Source organism: Stegodyphus dumicola, chromosome 10, assembly GCF_044657685.1.
Source record: "Stegodyphus dumicola isolate Sdum_Otavi_A_Nest chromosome 10, ASM4465768v1".
NCBI lineage: Eukaryota > Metazoa > Arthropoda > Arachnida > Araneae > Eresidae > Stegodyphus > Stegodyphus dumicola.
The window spans coordinates 160,780,603-160,807,015 of record NC_140777.1 but is presented as its reverse complement, the minus strand read 5'-3'; the positions used below and the strand labels follow the sequence as shown (position 1 = coordinate 160,807,015).

At 32.5% G+C, this 26,413-nt stretch overlaps 1 protein-coding gene across 1 annotated transcript in view; it reads left to right on the top strand.

Annotated features, from left to right (window-relative positions):
• LOC118191706 (speckle targeted PIP5K1A-regulated poly(A) polymerase-like) overlaps positions 1 to 26,413 on the top strand; it is a 74,222-nt gene that overhangs the window by 5,559 nt on the left and 42,250 nt on the right. Inside the window, exons 2-4 of the mRNA XM_035362543.2 lie at positions 3,229 to 3,399; positions 4,000 to 4,209; positions 14,620 to 14,855. Coding sequence (XP_035218434.1) covers positions 3,229 to 3,399; positions 4,000 to 4,209; positions 14,620 to 14,855 — 617 coding nt within the window. The remainder of the gene's footprint in view (positions 1 to 3,228; positions 3,400 to 3,999; positions 4,210 to 14,619; positions 14,856 to 26,413) is intronic.

Sequence of the window (26,413 nt, the reverse complement as noted above, 5' to 3'; positions counted from 1 at the left end):
TCTTCACTATATCCATGTACATTGCTTTTTTCTCATAAATTAGAAAAATTTCACGAAAATACGTGACAATTTTCTGAATCTTTAAACCCGGTAAAAAGAACATATATGAAATTACCTGATCGCGAAAAAGTATATACCCTTTCCAAATATGAACATTTCCACATATAAAATAAATAAAATATCCAAAAACTTTTACCTCTAAATCATCTATTATATTCTAAAAGTCACCAACGAATTCATACCGCAAGCATTACAGATACTTAGTGTCAAATATTTAAATTATTTCCATGCACGTTTACTTCAACTAAAACGTATACCAAATTCCTACAAACATAAAATTCACAAAATAACTATCATTTAATTAAAATATCACTAAACCATGTACACGTCGACTTATTTTTACTTAAAAAAAAAAAAAAAATCCCAGAATTGCACAAAAATGGCATTGCACACACTCTTCACTATATCCATGTACACTCATTTTTTCTCATAAATTAGAAAAATTTCACGAAAATGCATGACAATTTTCTGAATCTTTAAATCCGTTAAAAAGAACATATATGAAATTACCTAATAACAAAAAAGTATATACCCTTTCCAAATATGAACATTTCCACGTATAAAATAAATAAAATATCCAAAAACTTTTACCTCTAAATTATCTATTATATTATAAACGTCACCAACAAATTCATACCGCAAACATTACAAATACTTAGTGTCAAATATTTAAATTATTTCCATGCACGTTTACTTCAACTAAAACGTATACCAAATTCCTACAAACATAAAATTCACAAAATAACTATCATTTAATTAAAATATAATTAAATTCAAAAACACTACTTAAAATATAAATAAGCACATACATTAAATTAATAAAAATTAGCTTACAATCCTAATTACTTTAAACTAAATCATTGCTAATAACAATTTTCCCAATAATACCAAATTACTTTACTTCCACCTTACATTTAGAACAATGCATAAAAATAATATCCTCAAATAATTAAAAATACTAACTTACCTAATCTTCTTCAGAATCTTGATTACGTGTCTGATAAACTTTTCTTATTTCCTCCGCTAAATAAAAAGCAAGCGTATGTGCGCCTGTTTTAGGATCTTTAAAATCATACTTATACTTCACAGCAAGGTACCAGGTAAAATAAATAACTTAATAAAACATCTTTACTTCTATCTTGCACAACCTTAAAGAAACACTTATTACTACCCCTTTCAATCCCACTAAATACCCATTTCGAATTCACTTTAGTTAGGGCCATGGAATCCCAAAATTAACGAACACTATTTCACACAACACAGAATAAAGCCAAATACAAAATTTCCAGATTTTTTCCCGATTTGCCCCTTTTTCCGATTAAAGAACCGTAATTCGTCCATTAATATCACATGACATATCCCATGATCTCTCATTTCCCTCACATAAATCAAGAATCATCACATAAATAAATATCTGATAAATTAAGTTGCTTTTCACAAAATTTAATCGACGTCAACTTTTCACATCATCACTATATGAATCTCAAAGCTGAACAAAATGTAATTCTGCTTTCTTCAAATCAGTTGTCTTTTCTAAGTGCCACTTGCTGATCATGCTGTCTTAAATTACATTTCCAAAACACATGTTTACCAAAATAAAGTTTCATATCATGCAAATTGGTACATTTTTGTTTTTTTTTTTTTGGTAAAATATTTCACTCCTGAAAAAATGAAATTGCATCTTCTGTGTTTGGCAAATCCCAAAGACGCATTTTCGTAGCACTAAAAATAGTGTCAAAAATCAGCAAACAACAAGCCAAAAAGGAATCAAAAAAATAACCGCGTGCGAACAACAGGATTGCTCTTTATTGGCGCATCAGCACAACTTCTGCTGCGGTGGTGTCAATATGTAAGTACTGAATAGTGTAATGAAAGAGAAACTTTTTTGCCGTTTTGTGCAGTAATGTGTTTTGGTATTTTGAATGGATAAATTCAAAAGGGAAGAAAATTTCCTTGAATTCTACTAAACTTTAAACGATACTCTTCTGTTATTGAGACTGGATTCAGAAATGTATGTATGTGTGCCTGTATATGTATGTGTGTGTGCATACATACGGACTCGTGTAAATACATATATACAGGCATACATGTACACATACATTCATATATGCATGCATAAATACATACATTTCTGAATCTGCTCCCATTTACAAAGGAGTACCTTTTAATCTTAACTTCATAACATTCTAACGTCTAACTTCATAATGCTGTCTTTTGCGGATGCCTAGATTCTGTAACTTTGAAAATACTTCACGTGGTCTAAATTATTAATCACTTTTTCAAAATGCAAGGGGGGAAAACAGAACTTAAATCTATCTTTACAAAAATTAAATCAACATTTCAAGAATTAATCGAATTTACATTAAACCCAAATGAACTTATTATGATTGTGTCGTGATATCATGCTTGTCCATTATTGGCATTAAATCACACTGATGATAGTTTATATGTGTTGATAGTATTACAAGCTATATAATACTGTCACAGATCTTTCCTTACTAAATTTTTTCATTAGAAATGTTTTCTAAAATTCTAAAGTATTGCATTTACTTAAACATTCCAGTTAGTTGAATGCCGAATAGTTGGGCTTTTACTATATGCATGCACTTTTTATACTTGCTGAGACATATGCTTTTGCATCTTTAAAGGATTTTAAAACTGAATTTCAATTTGTAACAGTAATAAGAATTGAAACCTAACGTATTTATTTAGAAAGAGCAGCGAAATAATGAATCTCAATTTGTAACAGTAATAAGAACTGAAACCAAGCACATTTATTTAGAAAGAGTAGAAAAAAATTTAATTAATTCTTACAAAATCAAATCTACATCATCATTACAAAAATGTAACATATGAGTAAGGATTCAACTACAATTCTCACTGCATTTTCTACTGAATTATTTAATTAGTTTGCATTTTCTGTTGGAAGTAATAAAACATTTATTTTTAAGTAAGTTAAAAAGTTATTAGTAAATTTATCCACTTTTAGGTTCCCTGTTGGAGTACATTTGTTCATTTCTTTTAGTTTATTCCCTTCCTTTTTTTTTTTTTTTTTTTTTTTCCAGCTTCTTCCAGTGTGCTGGAAGAGTCACGCACACACATTTATATTATTTGAAACTTTATTGAAATTTGAATTTAGATCTGAGAAATTTTCCCCCTTTTTGGTAGCATCATCTTACAGACCATGCAAAGCTTGTACACACAACTAAAGGATGGAAAGTTATTGCTGCTACTGGAGAGAAACCGGTTTATCAAGAAAAAGAACCACTTGCATGTGAAGAGGGAAAAGGTGCTGTTTTACATAGTGATTTAATATCTAAACTTCAGAATTGTAAATCTGTAAGTATTAGGAAATTTGAACAGTTTGAAGTTGTTAACTTTTTAAGTTATCTAATGAGATTGGTATAGATGTATTTCATCTTATAATCTAAGTGTATATGAAAGCAGTTCTCATTTCTATTCAAGTTAGTCATTTAAAAATTTTCTAAATATTGTGGTACTATGCATAGGATTATCAGCTTCAAGATTTGAAATATTCACTGATATGAATTCTAATCTTATTGAGAGTTAGGAAGTTGCTTCAGTGTTTTTTGTTAAAGTGGCTCCATATGCTTTGACAACAAATAAAATTAATTTTGGGAAAAGTAGAAAACCTTATGACAACCTTTGAAAATTAAAAAACTTTAATGTGTCAGGGAGATAAAATATGTATTTTTATGAAAGTTTTTAGGGCAAAGAAAAGGTTTTTCTGACTTCATGCAAATGTACTATTTGTTACATAATTTTAGTGTTGGCACAGTATTTTTAATAATTTCATTAATTTTCAAACCATGATGCAAATTGAACAGTTTCTGTGTTATTGTGATAAGCCTTTGCTTTTGTTGTTTTGATAGTAGTTATAATTAATTTTATTTTTATTATTTTCCTTTTTTCTGTCAGGTGTCTTCCCAGATTCAAACATTTTGTTCATTAGTAAGTATTCCTCCTGAAGAGATTCAAAACAGAAAGAATTTTAAGGAGCATTTGAATGAATTATTTAAGCCTTACTTTCCTCACTGCAAAACTCATTTGTTTGGTTCTACAATCAATGGACTTGGTTTTAAAGGATGTGATGTTGATTTATGTCTGCAAACAGTTTTTGATGATAAGGTGATTATCATTTAAATGTATGTCCAATTTTCATATTTAAAAATTGAAAAAGCAGGATTTTTAAAAATAGACTAGATACTTAAAAATAAAAAATCTGATTAAAGGTAAAAAATAGAATTTATATTTGGGAATGTTAGAAAAAAAGTGTAGGAATTTTTTTTTATAATATTCATAACAATATATGCAAGTGAAGATTTTTTAAAGTGTGTTCTGTATATCTAGGCTAGTTTTAAAGTGTTTGCACATTGTTGGCTAGTTTTTGTGCTAGATCTATAATGATTTCCACCTTCATTGAGAGAAATGTAGTAGATCACTATGTAAGACAACCCATTTGGCATTTTTACTGGTATTACCATATGAAGGGCGAAACAAAGTTGCCACATTAAAGATTTTTTGGTACTTTTCTGTTAATGGGATACTACAAGGTAACCAAAAAGATTCTTGCCGTTTTGGACAGTCAGAAAGAAAAAGTCATAAAACAAATAATAATCACCGTTAATCCTCGAAGTAATCACCATAGGCAGAGTTGCCAACTCTCCCAATTTAGGCGGGAGACTCCCGATTTTCGACCGATCTCCCGCCAACCCGATTTACAATATATTTCTAACGACTTTTTCTTATTCTTAAAATTTCTCACGATTTTTATGGAACTTGGCTTAATACTTTGTTATATGAACAAAAGTGATTTTGGACGTCTGAAAGGAATTGGATTTTCTCTAGATTATATCTAAAACAAAACCTTACTAATCAGATAACTTCTGCTTTGTGAGTGAGAGCATTATACGTATCCCAGAAACGTCGTTCTCCAGTTCTCCAATGGGCATCGAACTCCACTGCGTGTCAGCTGGCATATATTAGCCAATGAGGACAAGGCAAGCTGTTATTTGGATGTTCTTTAGTTATTTCGGTCAATTTGTCCTGAGTTGTGTGAGAGCACGTGCCTTCGGGAAATAGTTTTAGAAATTATCATCTTTTTTTATGTCTGCGAGAATGAAATACTCATGTACGTTTCAAAAATCGTACACAGTTGACTTTCCTTCCATTATTTCCTCAAGGAAATGTAATAAATTTGCGATGTGTACCGCCTCTTGTTGCGATTTTTCGATTTCGCATTGTGGAAGGGCGCATGGTCGTCTCAAACATGTGCGTACACAAAAACACAAGGGCAACATGAGCTGTTTTGAAAAAAAATTAAATTTTTCTTCAGAAACAAAAATCCAAAAAGTTATTAATGCAGAATGTCTGTTCTCTGCCTTTTTACTGGAGCACAACCTGCCACTGAATGCATCGGATCACGCTGCAGCTTTATTTAGAAAAATGTTTCCCGATAGTGAAATTGCTAAGAAATACTCAAATGCAAGAACCAAAACAGGGGCAATTGTTAAAGAAATGGGTTTGAAAAATAAATCTTCAGTTATTGATTGCACAAAAACAGCTCCGTTCTGCCTCTCTATGGATGGAAGCAATAATACGGATTCAAAACTGTATCCAATTGTTGTTTCTTTTTTTAATCTTCAGAAATTGAGTGCAGTTTACTTTCTGTCCCCACTTTAGAAGGACATTTGACGGGCTTTAATATACCACAGCTAATTATTAAACTTTAAAAGAAAATGCAGGCCCTCTGGATAATTGCTTAGCACTTTGTGCCGATAATGCACCAGTATTGGTAGGCTTGAAGACTGGTGTTGCAGGCATCTTAAGAAAGAAAAATTCAGATTTGCAGATTATGAGGTGCACCTGTCACCTCTTAAATTTAGCAGCTGAAAAAGGGGCAGCTTCTTTACCAATAAATGTGGATGAACACATTGTTGATATTTATTATTATCTTGAAAGGAGTTCTAAAAGGAAGGGAAAATTGAAACAGTTCCAACAGCTGCATAACAGCAGTTTACAATTAGAAAACTTGAATGAAGTTATAAAATCAGCTAGGATTGACACCCAGTGGAGTTTAATAGGATAACTGAAAGATGCTGATGGAATTTTAAAATATAGTCAACTGTCTAGAATTGTGTTGGCCATCTTGACAGTTTCCCATAGTAGTGCAGAGTGTGAGAGGATTTTCAGTGTTGTTGCGTAAACGAGGACTAAATTTAGATCTAATATTAGTGATGACACATTAGAAAAACTTTTATTAGCGAAAGCAGGCCTACGTGGCAATTACTATGAACAAAACTATGAAGTTTCTTTCTTAAAGAAAGCAAAATCTGCCACTGTTTATAACATTTGTACGAAAATTGATTAAAGTGTCTTCCCCCCCTTAAACGATGCAAGTAATAAAAATGCTTTTTTATGTGTAAGGTATTTTTATGTTGCTTGCATTTAAGAATTAGTTACTATTTAAAGTTAATTCATTATTAAAAACCATATTTTTATCATTTAAAAAGTCTTTTTAACATTGTGAAAAATCTCCTGATTTCTTAAAAAAATTTCCTGATTTTTGAGTGTCATAGGTTGGCAAGTATGCAGGCATCCAGTACCTTTTGCCAATGAGTGGCTAGCTGTGCGATGCCATCACAGTAAAACTCAGGAGTCGTGAACACAAAGAAGTCCGCGAGGACCTTTTCGAAGTCTGGCCTGTTGTTGAAGGATTTCCCGTGAAGATGGTTGTTCAGGGAATGGAAAAGGTGGTAGTCTGTTGGTGCAAGGTCTTGAGAGTATAATAGATGGATAGTGTCTCCCAGCACACTTGCTGGAACATCTCCCTGGATTCCCGAGCCAGTAGTGGCCTCACATTATCATGCAACGCTGATGAAACGAGACGGCTTCCATCCTAATGCGACCTTATAGGCGCCTATCGGAATTAAGTGCCGCCCTGTTCTTGATCAATCCACCACGTTGCGACCCCACAGAGCAAGGGCAGACAAGGCAGTACAAGTGCGTGCCCTGCCGAGCCTTACTCTGTCCCGAGAGCCCTCAAGCCTTCTGTGAAGTCTGTTATTATACCCCCGTGGTTGAGACTGCCTAAGTATAGATCCTAACCAGTACTTTCCAGGCATTCGCCTGAGTCAACCCCTGAGGAAGAGCATTGTCATGCAGGAGTACACCTTTACAATTTACCAATGCTGGCGCTTTATTCATTACTGCGGGATACACACGTTGTAACGACTGTGAGTACAAGCCTGCCATGATGGTTTGGCCCACTGGCGGGAGCTCATATTGCACCAGTTGGTGATTAGTCTACCAGATACAGAGCATGATTTTGCATGGGTGGAGAGAAGTTCTCACAGTGTGAGGCACAGGGTTCCGTGGTGACAAACAATGTCTGGAATGCCTGAGTTTGTCATACTAGACCCACTTTTCATTACTGGTGAGTACTCTATCAAATATGGATGCATTGCAGTGCCGAGTAAGCAATGACAAAAAGGCAGCGACACGCTGTTGCTTGTTTTCATCGGACAGTGAGGGGGGTACCCACTTGCTCAGCTTGTATGTCTTTCCTATATGGTGCAAATTGAGTCTGATTGTTTCATCAGGTACCTGGAAGTGTGCAGCACATGTTTGGTTAATATTATGGCTTATGGCTGCTCTCAGGGCCTCATCCCACTTTAAAATCATACAGCAAACAACTCCGAACAAGTGCCTTTGACGCGTCCATTTCAGTGAGTTGCTGTGCAAGTTATGTTTGAAGTATCTATGCGACGCACTTTTATACTCTTGTTCAATGTCCAGACTCCCATCGTAACCACTTCATCGCTGGGTTTGGTGATTATTTTTATGTTGGGATTCACTCTTTCATTGTCATATCAGAAACGTCAAGAACTTTTTCAGTTACCTTGTACTTAGCCCTAAATATTAAACATTGGTATGAAATCTAACTAGATGGCATAAACCTAATAATAGGTTATCAAAAAATTACTTATAGTATACATAATGTTTGTACGCTCAATGTTGAATGTGTGAAATTCTCTTTTTTCTATCCTACCTCGAAAGGGGGGAAAAAGAAGAAGAAAGTGAGGTAATTGTTCCCCCCCCCATGTTCACAGGAATCTGTTTTTGCTTTAGAAAAATCAGAGAATTGCACAAATTTAGCACTGCTTAGCTATTATTAATGGCACGATATGATGGAATTATCTGGAATGCAATTATGGTGGAAGAATGAGATTATGCTGCTGACGTGATAGCGAAATATAAAAACATAAGAAAATGTCATTGTATTATATAAGCACCATTTTTGTTCTAGACATTTTACCATCACTCTGGCAGTTCGAAAATTTACTTTTTTTCAAAATGTCTTTAGGTTTATTTGTAAAGAAGTTATCAATGTGTCGATAATATGCTGATTGACAATATTATTAATGTGCTGATTGATGATCTCCAAAGAAGTGAACTCTGAGTCATTTAGAAAATTCTAAAGTAACTGGAAGAGATGAAAATCTGAAAAAGCAAGGTGTAATGAATATAAGGTGGTGTAATAATATTGGGGAAGGGGGCACACAAAACATCTCGCCCAAGTTTTTGTCTGACTTTCATCGAAATGTAGGGCAAAGCATTGTCATGATGGAAAACAGTTTCTAGTTGGTTTTGGGAACTACGATTTCTGCTTTTAAAATGCCATTTAGTAAACCAGTAAAAGACACTGAACACATGTAATTCGGTTTCGGTGTTCAAGTCCTGTCGAACAGGCTAGATGTATAGTAATTTTTTTTGTGTTTTTCCCATGTGTAATGTGGATACGAGGCAGTTTCTTTTAAAAAAGTTCTCTACGGGGCATGCTTCCCTTTCCTTGTAGTGGCATCCCTCCCCTTTATGTGGAGGGGGGAACTGATATGGGAACAGTATTTTTTTAAATTTATTGTCTGATAAGATGGCAATAATTAATTGTTTGCAATTCCACTGTAGTCACAAAGCATTTCTTTTTTGGGAAGCAGCTCCTTTCCGAATGTTACTAAAGGAAGTTTCTTTGGCTTACCCAATGTTCACATTCTTGTTACATATTTGTGTAATCTCTACTTCTAATTTCCAGAAATAAGCTATTTAAAAAAAGAAGCTTCTGTATATTTCTGTATATTTCTGTATATTATAAAGAAAATTGTCTCAAAACTTGAGCAATCATAGTCTGCTATGTTTTCAAACCATTTTTGCTCTGAGTAATCAGAAAGAGCACTTTATTTCTTAGCACAAATTTTAGTTGCAGTCTGACTAGCATTTTTCCCCCCTTCTTTTAAAATAAAAGAATATAATGTAATGAAAATTAACTTTTAGGTTCTCCATTCTTAGTGCTGCACTGAAACAGAAAGTGTGCCACAACACATGCTATAATTATGCAATTTAAGCATAAAAGACTATATAAACATCTGCTTCAAACAAGGTCAGTCCATGTCAGCAATAGCAAAATAATTGGAAGAAAATGTACTTCGAGTGGGAAAAACCATATAATTTATGGTGTGATTCAAGATTACCACACTTTTCTGAAAATAAGACATAATAAAAAAATAATAATGAGCCCTAGCATGATTTCTCAGGATACTCCTAATATAAGCTGTAGTTAAGATCGTAGCCAGACAGGCGCCTAATTGCCAAGTGACTAAGTGTAGGTGCAACACACATACATATTTGAAAAAAATGGCTGTGGTTGAAACAAGTTAGAATCTTCAGTATTCAATATTCAATATGCCTTATTAACAATGAAAAATTAGAACTTGACTTAATAATAAATTTTGACTCTCTGATTTGCCATTGGAACAGGAGAATGAAATTCTCTGACTTTTCCAGGTGTGTTTTAAGAAAATTCCAGTCCATTTGCGTAATTAGCGGTGGCTGTTCTGAGAGGTAAATTAATTATGGTACCACTTGAAAACACAAAAATTTGCCAATTACATATGACTTTATATACATATATATAATCTCCAAAGCATTACTATTATAACTATAATAGGAGATGCTTTCTCCACTGAAGATTGAGAATCTGCCCAGTCTGGATTAAAGTATCTTTTTTTGCAGACATTTTGCAGCTAAACGAACAGCGTACACAAGCTAAAAATATGTTAATTAAATTTTGTGATGGTATGTCATCATACTCCTGGAATTAGTTTCAGGATTATGCCACAGAAAATTGCCGAATTTTGAAAGTATTATTAACTAATAATAAATAAATTTAGACAAAAGAAGTCACATTAAATGGTGCGAATAACATTAAAGTGAAGTTAATCACTTCAAATTGAATTACAATAATCAACGATATTTTGATGAATCTAGTTATATTAAATTGTTAGCCAAGATGATTGATTATTATTTTTAATTTCACTGGAAAATGATAAGGCATTTATTAAAAAGGAAAAAAAAAAAAAGGTTTAAAAGATTTTGTGGTAAAATCCTATTATATGCTACGGCATTGGCACAATTTTGAAAATTGTCGCCAACACCAAAATGACCAATTTACTGCTTATCATAATGTTACCAAATCCCATGTGTACTGTATACTAGGATTAAACCAATTTTGAATGGGAAGGTATGTCCTTTAGTTCAACATGCACAGCACATGTGCACTCAATTCTCGAGGTTACTGGAAACCAAAGTTGCTGCAAACTTGCTTTGCCTTTCTATAAGACAATTTGATTGGAGCTGGGAAAATTGACGCTACGCCAGCTGGCTGAATGACGCTTACGAGATACATAATTCTGCAAGAAAGTGGTCACTTCCAAAGTTGGTGCAAAACTCGCTTTTTTTTTTTTTTGGATTGCAATAAGAAATTCTCTGACTTTTCCAGATTTTGACTAAAATATTTAAATTCCGTGACTTCTTTGGTCAATTTTTGAATTCTCTGACGTTTTCCGTTTCTACAGATAGCGTGGCAAGCCTGATGAATGGAGTAAGAAAATACTATTCCGTTGAGTACAAGAAAGGAATTGTAGAAGATTCAAGGGGAAAAATCTTACAGCTCTCTGCAAAGAGTATAAAACGGATCTACAAATTATCTGAAAATGGCCATCAGAGTACAGTAAGCTCAGTTAATGAGGGAAATACCAAGAAACATAAATGTGGATCAGATCAGTAACCATTATTTCTAGAATTGGAACACATCATCTGTGGATGGATTGCTGACAGAAAAGCAGAATGTTTGGTTGTTCGCAAACGCTGATATTCAAGCATTTGCTCTTGCAAAAGCATCACAGCTAGACATATCACCAGACGAATTCGAAGCATCACAACACTGAATCGATGGCTTCCTCCTTCAGTAAGAAAGAACTATCTCTAAAAAGACCAACAACACTGTTCAGATTGGAAGATACTGAAGTGATTAAATATGCACTTGCATCTTTTGTTATTGGCATTGACTTTTGTATCAGCTTTCAAACTTGATTGCTATGAATGGAACGGCAGTATTTATGAGTCAAGGGTCTCAAACTACCATTGATCCAAGAGATACTTTAGCAATATTATTCTCTCTACTGGTTGTGAAAGGGTATGCATTACGTGCATTTTTGAAATTCAGTTTGATGGAGAGAATCCCACCCTCTCTAATCATCTCTAAGGACAAGCAAGAGGAAATCAAATGTGTTTCAGGTATTTATGTTCTTGAAACTGAAAAAGTTTGGTTCACACAAGTAACAATAAGATAGCAAGTCAGGTTATTTCTGCTACTTGTTAGTGTAAAATTCTGCCAGCATTCAGTGCACTAAAACCATAAAACTAACATAAAACTAAAACAATAAACAGAAGGAATAATTCATCAAATAAGGATTCCGCAGGAATAACTACATATCTCCAAACTCTGATATAAACAAGCCATTAAAGACCATTTATGCACTTAAAGTAATTGCACTGAAAATAGAATGGAGAGAAATCAACAAGTAATCTTTGTGAAATCTAAGCTACAAGAAGTCCTGAGTTGAATGAAGAATGCCGGGGATAAAATAACGGATAATTTTGTTGCCAGTGCTCTACGAGCAGGCTACATGTATAAAAAGAGTTCATCTGAGGTGAGCTGTATTGCATGAGGCTAGAGCCAATTATCTTAGAGGAAATGAAGTCACAAAAAATTCAGGCCAGAATTTGTGATTTGGAGCTTTGTGACGATATTCCAGAAGACATGGCTGCATTAGGATGATTTTTTTCAATTTTTTTCCCCTTAAATGTGGGTAAATATATTACTTGAACCTAAATAAATGTGTTCTTTAAACATGATTAAAGGTTAATTATTGTGCATGAAAAATAAGACATACTCTGAAAATAAGCCCTAGCATGTTTTTTACAGCCAAAATTAATAGAGGACTGGGTCTTATTTTAGGGAAACATGGTATATTTCATTATCTATATAACAATTATTCTTTTTTGTAAACTTTATGTATCATTAGGGTTGCAGCTATCTAGTTAGATTTCACTCCAACATTTATGTTTGGCACTAAGTCGTACCCTGTTAACGGAAAATTCACCTGATTTTCTTATAATCTTTGCAACATCTGTATATTTTTAGTTGGATAAGAAGTTGCATAATTACAAAACAGAATGCACATGTCATTAGCAGTGGTCAAGCTTCTGTACTGGTGGTTTCTGATTCATACTTAACTTATTTTTAAAAATTTGCTTTATGTGATACAATAGCAAGGGGGAGTTTAATATTATAGAAATAAATTTAATGCTATTTATGTTAAAATTTACTCTAATTCAATATGATATGAACATTGAAATAAAGATTATATGTACTCATATGGAATTCTTAATTTAAAGAGAAACAAAAAAAAAATGTTTATTTCAACATATTAATTATATATTTTACATTTGTAACGTTTCCTCATAACTGTCTAGCAACAAGGTGATTGTGGTGTAAGAAAAATCTAGAAAATTCATGAATAGGGAACATTTCTGTTATTATATATCTGTAGATGCTAAAAAACTTGTGGTATTCACTTCAGTAGGCTGAATTGCAAAATCTAATTTTAATATTTTGCACTTTTCAGGATTTTGAAAAAGTTTAATATTAAATTAAATTTGTAAGTGCTGTTGAATATTAATTAAATATTTAAGCAATTTCAGTTTTTTCCACTTCTGTCACTATAATGATATAATCTGATCTAGTTCAGTGCAGTAGGATAATTAAGTAAAGATAGTGAATATTTTAAAATTCCTTTCTTCATTTATTCTATTATACAGTCAAAAGTCTAATACGGACGTCCATAATCTGGACCTCAAAGCTACAAACTTTCTGCGCATGCGTCAACACATGCACGTAATACCTTTATACATGCGCATAATACGTTTACGCATGCACGTTTAATGTATAATGGACGGTATAAGCTAAGGTAAAATTATCTAATTATCTATTTCAGTTAATGTTGCAGATTGCGTTGTTCCTTACTCTTCTAATTGGATCCGGCTTATTATTTTTTGCAGACTGTTAGAGCAATTTTATAAAAGTAAGCTTGAACTTTCGATTATTTCAAAAAGAATTTCCAATTCTGGAGCTGCCAAAGGATCTACAAAGCGAAAGCATGTTTCGATGTCTATCAAACAAAAAGTGGAATTGCTGCAAAAAATGGATAAAGGCATATCCTTTGTTTCTCTAACCATTCCGAAATCTGTTTATCAATTTCACGCTGCTCTGCGCGGGAGGGGAGAACGTCGCGACACGCAATGAACTGGAAGTTGATCTGTCAGCACTGTCCTTATCTTTAGGGAAGATGTTTTTATTTTATTCGGCTTATAATTACTTACTAAATGTAGTATTTCATCTCTATGTACTCCGTCTTTTATATGATTTAAATCAAGTTCCTCATCATTATAAATATCACGAATACACATCAAATAGTTTTCTGGTTGCAGTTTTCTAATTTAGACTATGCGTAATGTATGTTTTACGCATGCGTACATTGAAAGAAATGTTTAATATGGTAAACAAATAAATATTAAGTTTTCTTTTTGTAAATTTTGATACCCTTTAGATCATAATTGCTCTTTATTTCATAAATTACGGTTTCATATTTTTAATTTTATAATTTCTGCAAGCCATCTTACCAAATTTAAATTGATGATCTATAATCCAGAAAAACCGGTAATCCGGAATCGCCGAAGTCCGGACGAGTCTGGATTAAAGACTTTTGACTGTAGATAAAAGTCAGTTAGTTTATTCTCAGTCAATTACTTGAGTTATGAGAAATTTGATACTATCCCATTTGAAATGTAGAAATTATTTATATTCTTTTGCAAGCTCTTAATGAATTTGGGAGAATCATTATTGTGTATATGTAAATAGCTTGGAAACAGTTTTTTATTATAATATAAGATCATTTTAAAGCTGAAAAATAGAAGGGGTAATTGCTTTATTTATGTGATAATGAAGACATGCTAAAAAAGTGTGTGTTATATTTATTTGTTTTGGCTGTATTTGAATGTGCTGAAAGATGTACCTGATGTAATTTTTTAACTATTACAGCTTATTTAATTTGCTAATTTTTATTTGGTATTTATCCCCAGGATTATATTATTTTGAAAGCTGTGCCAACTTTAGACTCAGTTCTTGAGGGTACAATACCTCGAGAGGTAGTTGCTTACATGAATCCTCCATACATGCTTCGTTTTGTACGAAGGATACTTCGTCGACATTGTCCTGATGTTAAAGAACCCATACTTCTTATAAAAGCTCGTTGTCCTATCTTGAGATTTTATAATGCTAAATATGATGTGTTTTGTGATTTTTCATGTGAAAATAAGTAAGTTTCTCTCTCTCTCTCTTTTTATTTAAACAGATGATAATACCAATGTATTAACTATCTTTATTTCTCGTGTTCGTATTTCACGTGAAAAAATTAATTTAGAATGCTATCGAAAATATTATATATGTATTCAGCTATTCCTAAACTACATTGCATTCATATAATAGGTGGGCTTATGGGTAATCTCAGACAAACTATAATGATATATTTAAAAAAAATATTATAAAAAATTATTTACAATATAAGTGATAAATGCTGACTATAGCAGCGTTGCCAGCTCTCCTGATTTTCAACCATAACTCCCACCAACTTGATTTGTGACACATTTCTCTTGATTTTCTCTTATTTTTAAAATTTCTTATGATTTTTGTGTAGCTTGGCTTAATACTTCGTTATTTGCACCCAAATAAGCAATTTTTGGCATCTGAAAGTACTTGTTTTTTCCTCTAGATATATATTAAAGAAAATCAAAGTCGTTTTACTAGTTAGATATATCATGTTTCTGCTTTGTGTGTGAGAGTCCAAAATGTCATGTTCTAGTTCTCCAATGAGAATCAAGTGCTGCTGTGAGTCATCTGGCATGTGTTAACCAATGAGGTTATTTATTTCGTTCATCTCATCAATGAGTAGGTTAAGTTTCACGACTTTCTCAGAAACACTTTAAGAAATTGTGATCTTTTGTTTTAGTTATGTCTGTAAAAAATGTAAAATAGTCATGTACTTTTCGAAAATCATATACATATGACTATTCTACTTCTATTATTTTGTCGAAGAAAGGTAATATTGCAATGTGTAATGCTTATTTTTGCGATTTTTTGATTTGCCACATTTGAAGGGCTGATATTTTTAAACATCTGTGTTCGCAAGGACAACGGGAAATGTATTGGAAAAAAAAATTAAATTTTTCTGTGGAAACAAAGGACCGAAAAGTGATTAATGCAGAATGCCTGACCTCTGCCATTTTACTGGAACACAATCACCCAGTGAATGCATGGAATCATGCTGCAGCTTTTTTATCCCCAGCATTTTTATATTTTTAGAAAAATGTTTCATGGTAGTAATTTGACTTTACTCTAAGAAATACTCAAGTGCAAAAATAAAAATAGCTGCATTTGTAGAAGAAATGGGTTCAAGAAATTAGTATGAAAAATAAATCTTCAGTTATTGATTGCATTAAAATAGTTCCATTCTGCCTCTGTGCTAATAGAAACAATAATACTGATGCAAAACTGTATCCAGTTGTTGTTTCTTCTTTTCTAATCCAGATTCTTAAAAAATTTGAGTGTAGTTTACTCTCTGTCCTCACATTAGAAGGAGATTCGACAGGCTTTAATATATAACACAGTTAACTATTAAAACTTTAAAGAAAGTGCAATTCTTCAGAACAATTTGCTTAGCACTTAGTGCCGCCTGTGTACCAGGAATGTTAGGCAGGCATCTTTAAAAAAGGTAAATTCATATTTTGCAAATAATGAAATGCACCTGCCATCTCTTAAATTTAGCAGTTGAAAAAGGGTCAGCTTCTTTGTTAATAAGTGTGGAAGAACAAACACATTGTTCGTATTTATTATTATCTTGGAAAGGATGTTAAAAGGAAGGAAACATTAAAATAATTCCAAAAGCTGCATAATACTGAAATAAGGAAGAATTTCAAATATGTATGTACACTGCTAAAAAAAAAAATGCGATAGTTATATATCTCTTGTTCTACTGGGCCGATTCACGAAATTCAAATTGTGTTCTTCATGTCTCGAAATCGCAACTTAGGATATATATTAGATTTATATATAACACTATTTTAACATAAGTATTTTGACACAAAGTTGGACTTTTTCTGAAATAACATACCATTTTTTTTTTTTACATATTTCGATTCTACAACTTAAATTATGCCTAGATACTTAAATTTTGTAAAATTTGGTGTGAAATTTCTGGAGAAATTCAACTGTTTATGTTGCCCCTTTTTTTTTCAGTTTGCGTCAAGAATAGTTCACTTGGCGAACTTCTTAATATATTGTTGCACTCTTTCTTACTTCTGACACCAGTTGTTATGTTATTTTCTTCTTTCAAGTTCGTATGGGGTTCCTAGATTTGGAGTGAATAACGACGACACTGGATGAAGTATCGAAACGCACTTTATTTATCAATATTAATCAGGAGAGCTCCAAAACATTTTTACAGTTGTCGAAGATCTACTATAAACACGCTAAAACAATCAGCGACACAGCCTTCACACTGTCAGGCAATAACGGTGGAGACAGCTTCCTGAAAAGCACCCGACTCTGCTTTCTGGAGTACAGCTCCCGACTCTGCTTGGTTGTTCTCGGAACTCCACGTACTCTCGAGACTCTCCCCACTACAACTCGTGTTGCACTCGATGACACACGAGCACAGCTTCCGACTCTTCGATTCAGTCGTTCTCGGAGCTCAACACGCTCTCTCGATGCACTAACCGCAATACACTAAGAGACTCTTCGATGCACTCGACGACCCACTCGGCACTTGCTGCACGGCTGCCAACTAAATTGACTCTGCAGGGATTGACTCGCTAGATACCAACTCGATACTAACTAACTCGCACTCTATGCGAGGCACTCTCAGTTGCCTTCTCGACGAGGCACACACACTAACTGAATGCGGACCAGCAGTCAAGTAATTTTCTTTATACTATGTTTTTAGTCATAGTTACTATTTTAGGTAAATTTTTAGACTTTTATTTTAATTGTTAGTGTTGCATTGTCTCTTCAGATAATTATTTTAAAATTTTCTATTTATTCATTCGAACTGAGCATTTTAAATATATTTATTAATATACGTTTTCGAGCATTTGATTTTATTTATTTGAATTGCATTTCTTTTGGAAGAATACTTTGTAACCCAGACTACGATGCCTCTGAAAACTGCATAAATTAAAAGAGAAAATAAAGTAAAGCACAGTTAACACACCTTTCAATGTTCCGTTCAGAAAAGATATATAAATAAGAGAGATGTATAACCGACATTTTAACTTAGGATGACTTGCATATACTGCTTTAAACAGTTTTATCACTGTGCCCATTGCTTTACAAAATTTTATCATCCTGCATTTGGTTTGTTAAAATGTTATTCATATTTTAGTCAAATATTTTATTTCTGAAATCGCAAGAATCGAATATCATAAGATTTAAAAAAAAATACAAATACTAAATTTTACACAAAAATTTATTTTTTCTTCTCTTTTTCTTCAGGCATTCTGCAAGTATATTAAAAAGCGTCCAACTTTTCGAAACATCTTGGTATCATTTTGACATCATTTATCTGACAATCATTATAAATAAAGTTATCGTCTTCCATTTCATAAAAGCCCATAAACGGCCGAGCAGTAAAGTTGCTGAACACTGGTAGTTCGCTCTGGGGTTGGAATCCTGCCGAACGGGCTGGTTGCATGGCCGATTTCATGGTTTTTCTCATGTGTAACGTATATGCCAGCTGGTTTCCTTTAGAAAGTTCTTCACGAATGCATCCTTTCTTTTAGGAAGATAGTCCTGCTTTGCCATACCTTAATAATCCAATTCAATCCATTTCATCAAGTGTTTGGTCAGAGCCTTTATCAGTCTTTAGAGGTTAAGCATTTTGAAGGTATGAGATCAAAGGAAAGACTAGTTTCATCAAGAGATTTTGGTTTATTTAATTATGGCAAAGCACACTAGGCTATCTGCCTAAGGGGAGGGATGCCTTCGTGGAGGACTTTCTAAGGGAAACTGGTTCGTATACACGTTACACACGGAGAAAACCACTAAAACGCCCATGCAGCGAGCCCGTTCGCGAGATTCGAACCTCGTACCGAACTACCAGTGTTCAGAGACTTTACCACTCGGCCGCTGTTTCATCAAGAGGGGAAAAAAAGTTTTTAGGGGACATCCACATACATCACTGGATAAACTCCTGAATCTTCAAATAATTCAACTAAGAAATCATAGGATTCTCCATTTATGATATGATATGATGTTCTATAACGTAATTTAAATTTATACAATCATATAGTCTAAAACCAGTCGCTCTTCACTTTAATCTGCAATGATATCGTTTTTGTCTTTTCTGTTAACACAAGCTGAATTGATGGTATTTGCTGGTGTACACGTCCAAGTGTTTTTCTCTTTGAATACCTAAATTCTTGGAAGTATTCTGAAAGTATATTCAAAAGTGTCTAACTTTTTGAAACATCTTGGTATGTCTGACAGCCAAATTTCCCTTCAAATTTTTGCTTATTTTTCTCCCTAATTTTCTTCTTTCCTTCTACAGTTATTTTAGGCGGTTTAACTATAAAAAGTTTAAAGCAAAAACCAAAGGATAAATATTTTAATTAAAATATTTTTTGCTAAATGACAAAGAAATAAAACAGTCCAGCAGTGTTTATTCTGTACCACCGAGGAACCCAATTCTTATAGCGGTTGAAACAATCTAAATCATATTAAAGATCATGTTTTTTATACAATCTATAATGCAAGAGAAAAATTAGCTTCTTAAAACATTCTTTCTAAGAGAATTAATATAAAAATTTATATTTATATATTTTTAAAGCTGGGAAATGAACCAAACTGTCAAACTTTTAAAATTTAATTTACCTGGTAGTTATAATTAAAGTTCCACTTTGAAATGGTCATAAAAGGGAAAACTATTGGACCAAATGTTATCAGACGAAATAATCAGGCAGCTCACCTAAGAGGAAGGTTTTGGTTTACAAAGGCTTCAGTTCTCAAGAGTTTAGGTTCCAAAATAACTACGTCATCAGCGATATGCAAGCTTTGTGGCATAAATTAATCTAGAAGTGATACTGTCCTTAAACATTATTATTTTTAAAATAAAAAGGAAATAATCAAATTAAAAATGAGAAATTAAGAGGCTATTATTAAATTAAATTATAAAGCTGATTTACATATTTTTTATCTTACATATTCCCCCCCCCCCCTTAAAGAGAAAAAAGCTAGAGGAAGGCCTTTTGAGAAGAAAGCATTAGTGTGTTAATGTAACAAGAGAAAGTTTTTAAATATTTACAGTGTATAAGTCATGAGTAGGCGTCAAGGACATAGCCTGTAGGTTTTCACTATGCCCGATCATTACTCATGAATTCTGTCATATTATAAATTAGAAAATACTAAAAAATCTAATTTAAACATGTTATAACAAAATATAATTTCTAAATAAAAGTAAATGACAATAAATTGACAAAAACACAATTTTGGAAGATCTTAAGCTATGTTTTCAAAATAGTAGAAAAATATCCAATGAAAAGTTTTTCAGAATTTTTAACAAAATTGTTCTACGGTGTTCTTGACTGTTATGAAATTCAAATTATAATACAGACAATCTGTGAGTAATTGAATAAATTCTCCTTATTGCAAATGCAATGCAATAACATAATAATACAAGAGAGTAACTTTGATGATTAGTTGGCATGACCTCTCCAAATAAAATCAGTGTACCAACTTGCTGATGGTTAGATAATGCTTAAGTACAATAAATCAAAAAACCTCTGTTCCTTCTGAGTGGCACAGGTTTTTGAATCTGCCATGAAGACCTGTATTTATGCTGCATTTATTAGCTAAATTTATATAATTACTTATTTTAGCCTCTATTTTCATAAACTTACGTTCATTAAGATTACATTATTAAAGAAAGTAAGAAAGCAAAATATCCTAAGTTAAAGGCTAATATGTATCAAGTAACAAAAAATATCATGACCAGATAAAGACGGTCATGCCGCTAAGAGGGTTTAAAAAAGTAACTAGTTTTTAGCATTGTACATTTTTTAGAAGTTTGCTAAAACCTTTCATATTAGTTCATTAATTGAAATACAAAAATACAAAATTAAGATTTAGAAATGCAAAATTATAAATCTAAAAATATAAAATTAAGTTTAAGACAAATAATTCATATAATCAAATTAAGTCTTTTAACTTTTGCAAAACAGAATTGGACATTACCCTATAATAAAAAAGAAGAAAACTTTTAAAATTGTGTAAAATGTGTGTGTGTGTGTGGTAGCACTTTTGTGCTAAACTATGGCCAGAGGATTGTGACTGATAAACAAATATAAAAACCAAGTCAGTTTCGTAGCCATAGCTGAATTTCTCACAAATAAAAATAAAAATTTGGGGGATGTTTTGGTTTACGAAGGTTTCAGTTCTCAAGAGTTATGTTCCGAAATAACTACTAAGTTATCAGCGTTACCCAAGCTGTAGCATAGATTATTCTAGAATTGATGCAGTCTAGAAATGTTATTACAGTAAAAGTCCAGAAATCTGCAAAGCTTGGGGCGAGAGGTTGTGTGGATTTTAGGATTTTGCGGATTTCAGGACAGAAAAGATAAATTGTAATAATCAGACTAAAAGGGCAAAATAAATATGGCATATTCAATACATTTAATTAAATTATTATATACATTATTACAATAATTTATTATATGCATTAAATTATTATTATATATATTTATTATACAGTAAAAGTCTGAAATCTGGACTGGTCGGGACTTCAGCGATTCTGGATTTGGGATTTTTCCGGATAATAGATCATCAATTTAAATCTGATAAGATGGCATGCAGAAATTATACAATTAAAAATATGAAATCGTAATTTATGAAATAAAGAAACAATTATGATCTAAAGGGTATCAAAATTTACAAAAGAAAGCTTAATATTTATTTGTTTACTTTATTAAACATTTCTTTCAATGTCATTTGTTTAAGATGCTTCCACAAAAAATTCAAAAAGTTCCTTTTTCTTTTTTGTTTTGTCATATACCGTGGACTTTCCAATGCCATACTCCTCGCATAATTTTGAGACGAATATGCCTTTATCCATCTTTTGCAGCTATTCCACTTTTTGTTTAATGGACATCGAAACATGGTTTTGCTTTGTAGATCTTTTGGCAACTCCAGAATTGGAATCTCTTTTCGATATAATAAAAAGTTCAAGCTTAGTTTTTATAAAATTGCCATAAAAATAACAGTCTGCAAAAAATAATAAGTTGCATCAAATTAGAAGATCAGGGAACAGCTCAGTCTACTACATTAATTGAAATGCCTTAGAATCAGTAAAGATAATTTTAGCCTAACTTAATAGTGTCTGTTATACATTACTGGCTGTGTATCACAAGATTCGCAACGAAAGCTAAGTTGTTTTGCTAAATTTTGTCTTGCTCCTATTGCGTACTGAATTAAGCCTGAATTGTATTAGTTTAGTTATTTACTATACCTACATTTATTTCTTGCACATTCTTAAAACTAATCTGAGTCCTGAATAAATAAACTCCCACATATACTTAAGGCTTTATCTAGGGCCGACGCTAAATACTGCCTGAAGCAGTCTCTACGGGTCCTAAATTCTGCTACAAAGCACTTTCCTAAGTTCTAAATTTTCATTGTGCCTAAACTTTGGATCCCACTGCTTTCCCTAAATCCTAAATACTTCTCATCCCTTAATTTTGCCGCTCGGTGCTTCCCCAAATTCCAAAAATTTCGTCTTCCCTAAATTCTTCCGTCCAATGTTGACATATTCTGCCGCTGCTTCTGGGTTTATGGTTAATAACATATCAGTTATCTTAATTAAATGAGCACTAAATGTAATCTTTTGGTCTATGAGTTTCATTAACAAAATCTATTTTTAGCATATGAAAAGAAATTTTTGTGAAGTTTTCCTCGTCAACATTTCTTAGAGCATTTAAAAATCTAAAATCATTGCCAAGTGTAATGTTAGCATAAAAGGGTGCCATATTTGTGTTATTCAATTACTAATATAAAAAAAAAGTTGACATCACAGCATGAGTTATTACCGAAGCTGTCATGTATTGATAAACATGCGGTTATGAAAGCAAAATATAATAAATAATGACTCACCAGGTCGGCGTCAGGGATATAAAATAGGTGAATGTTTCGGTTTGAGATGTATGCCAAGTAGATACTCAGCTACGGAGCGAAATTAATCACACAAATTTATGCTTACGTGTTTGTTTTTCCATAATGAGGTATTTTATTTAATTTTATTTAGTGCCTAAGTGAAATTAAGAGTTGAAAATCTCCACATGTTTTATTATGGAAGAAAAAATCAAATGCACATGCATAAAGCATTAATTAAAAAAAATGTTTCAGGCTTTGAGGTCCAGATTTTAGATCATTCCGGATAATGGACGTCCAGATTTCAGACTTCCTTTTCTGTACTGTATTATATTATTCATTTATATTAGTAATTATAGGGATATTTAAAACCATTAAGGCTGTATACAATAAAGACATATTAAAATAAGGGCTATTAATGAAGCATAAAATATATTTTTTTTTTACATGTTTCAAACATTTTTCTGATAGAGGTTTGTTTTAAAACTTTAGGGTGCTCCAGAGCATTTTTTTTTTTTTTTTTTTTTTGTAAATTATGTAGAGTCATAATCTCTTTCTCTGTGACACAACTCTGTTCTAAAAATTTTAGGTATATTTCACCATGTTTCAAACCTTCATTAGAAGATATTTTCTCACTTCAATCAAATTCACTATCTGTGTTGATGTTGGAATCATTTTCTTGTGGCGAGTTCAAAACTGAGCCAATGATTTCATCATCGATCATCTGATGTGCCATTGTTGGCTCATCTGAACGCATCATCCATTCACCAATATCTTCTTCTTTGAAAGCTCCTTGTTTATTCTCTCTTTCGAATATAAAAGCAATTCTTTTGCTTTAACCCTTGCTGCACTGACCCTAAAACCCTGAAAATTCACTGTCATCGTTCTGAATTTCAATCAACAGAGAAGATGGCTATACATTACACCAAGCATTTAGTAATGTTGTTTGGGAAGCAGAATTAAATGATTTAGCTAACAAATAAATGCAGTCTTTGATGATGAATTTAAATCACAAATCAATTCTTCAAACTTACATGTTCTTCCTCCATGGCATATTCTGACACAAGTTTCTGGTGGTATACTGAATAAATCATTGTTGTCATGTCCATATTACATGGAAGAATGGTTGCCAGAGCCTACTCCAAAGAGAGGTTGGACTTTTATTTTCTGCCCCAATTTTGATAGAGCACCCCAGGGGTGGTTCGGGGGTCTTCCATCCCTCTCTCTCTCTCAACCAAACTACATGAGAGGGCTTTTGGCTCACATATTTATAGTGCCCCTAGTCGCATGGACACTATACATTTACAAACATTCATGTCTTCTCCACGATTTGAATCCAGGTCCTTCGGTACCACAGTAGGCTTTCCTAACCACTGTACCGTCCAGATTGGTAACATAATACCCTGTATTTATTTCTTCTGGTTTTAATGCAATTTACATCTCTTCATCATTAATTTTTAAAATGTCAAAATGTTTTAATCATATATGATCTAAAGGTGTACTACATTTAGTTTTAACAGAAATTAGTTCAGAAAATAATTTAGAGTAGTTTTCTTTGGAAAATAAAAATAACTGTCTCCTCATTTACTTGCAATTAATTACATGTAACTTTTCAAAAAGGGGGGGGGGCAGAATTCACTGCAATAGTCATTTAATATAAATTAAGCTATTAGATAAAAAAATAAAAATTAAACAAATATGTTGGTTATATGTTGCAGGTTTTCTTTACTTAATACAAGACTGTTGCAGCTTTTACATCATTTAGATGAAAGATTTGGACCTTTAGCTAAGCTAATCCGTTATTGGGGGAAAATATGGAGGATTTGTTGGAGATATTGAAAGGTTCAATAGTTATTCCTTTTCATTATTAGTGGTTTATTTTCTTCAAAATACTCATCTTCCTGTTTTACCTCCTATTACTGAAATGATGGATAAGTCAGGTAAATAAAAGTGTTAAATAGTTTAGCTACCATATGATGTGTATTAAAAATAATCTGATATTTAATAGCCATTATAGCACTTATGTTTTTAAAGACTGTATTATAATTCTTCAAATATCATAAATTTATAAAAAGATACAGTCAAAAGTCTTTAATCCGGACTTCCATAATCCAGAATGATCTATAATCTGAACCTCAAAGCTACAAACTTTCTGCGCATATGCATTTACGCATGCACATAATATGTTTACGCATGCGCATTTAATGTATAACAGGCAGTATAAGCTAGGCTAAAATTATCTAATTATCTGTTTCAGTTAATGTTGCGTTGTTCCTTAATCTTTTAATTAGATCCGGTTTATTATTTTTTTGCAGACTGTTAGAGCAGTGTTATAGAAAGTAAGCTTGAACTTTCAATTATGTCAAAAAGAGTTTCCGATTCTGGAGCTGCCAAAGGATCTACGAAACGAAAGCATGTTTCGATGTCCATCAAACAAAAAGTCGAATTGCTGCAAAAAATGGATAAAGACATGAAGAAAGTGACAGAGAGGTTCGTGAAAATGAAAAAATTTCGATTGACAAGTTAGTTGGTATTTTCAGCACAGCAATTACAGGACTTGAACAGCAGAACTTTGTAACTGAGCAAGAAATTATGTCTGTTTATAGAATTAAAGAGAAAGTATTAGCACATAAAACGAAGCAACTTAAACAACTTACATTGAAAGAAATGTTTAATAAAGTAAACAAATAAATACTAAGCTTTTTTTTTTTTTTTGTAAATTTTGATACCCTTTAGATCATAATTGTTCTTTATTTCCTAAATTATGGTTTCATATTTTTAATTTTATAATTTCTGCATGCTATCTTACCAGATTTAAATTGATGATCTATAATCCGGAAAAACCCCTAATCCAGAATCGCCAAAGTCCCAACGAGTCCAGATTAAAGACTTTGTATTGTACAAATATTTTATATCCCTGATGCCAACCTGGCGAATTATTAATTATTATATTTTGCTTTCAGCACTGTACGTTTTTCAACACATGGCAACTCAGCAATGCATAAAGAATTTTTTTCTAAAGATACATTTAGTGCTATTTTAATTAAGAATAACTGACTTTTTTATTCATATAAACCCAGAACCGGTGCCAGATCTCGTATGGCCGCACAGGGTGGCAGATTTTAGGGAAGACTAAATTTTTGGAATTTAGAGAAGTACTGAGTAGCAAAATTAAAGGATGATAAAATTTTTAGAATTTAGGGAAAGCACTGGGACCCAAAATTAAGGGACGGCAAAAATTAGAACTCAAGAATGCGTTTGGTAGCAGAATTTCAGACCCTCAGAGATATTTTATTTTAGGGTTAATCAGAAATAAGTTTAAGTCAAGGGGCAAAATATCTATCGCTGGCCCTTAGTAAGCTTAAGTATATGTGGGAATTGATTTATTCGAGACTAATTTAAGCCTTAAGTATGTGAAAGAATTAGATGTAAGTATAATAAATTACTAAATTAATACAATTCAGGCTTAATTGTCTCAGTGTGCGATAGAAGGAAGGCAAAATTTAATGGAATATTTCATTGGCATGCTACATAGCCAATCATGTATAGCGGACGCTTTTAAGCTAGGCTAAAATTATACTTAACTGTTCCAAAGAATTTCAGTTAATACAGCAGATTGTGCTGTTTATTAACTTTCTGATTTGATCCAGCTTATTATATTTTGCAGGCTGTTATAATTACAGC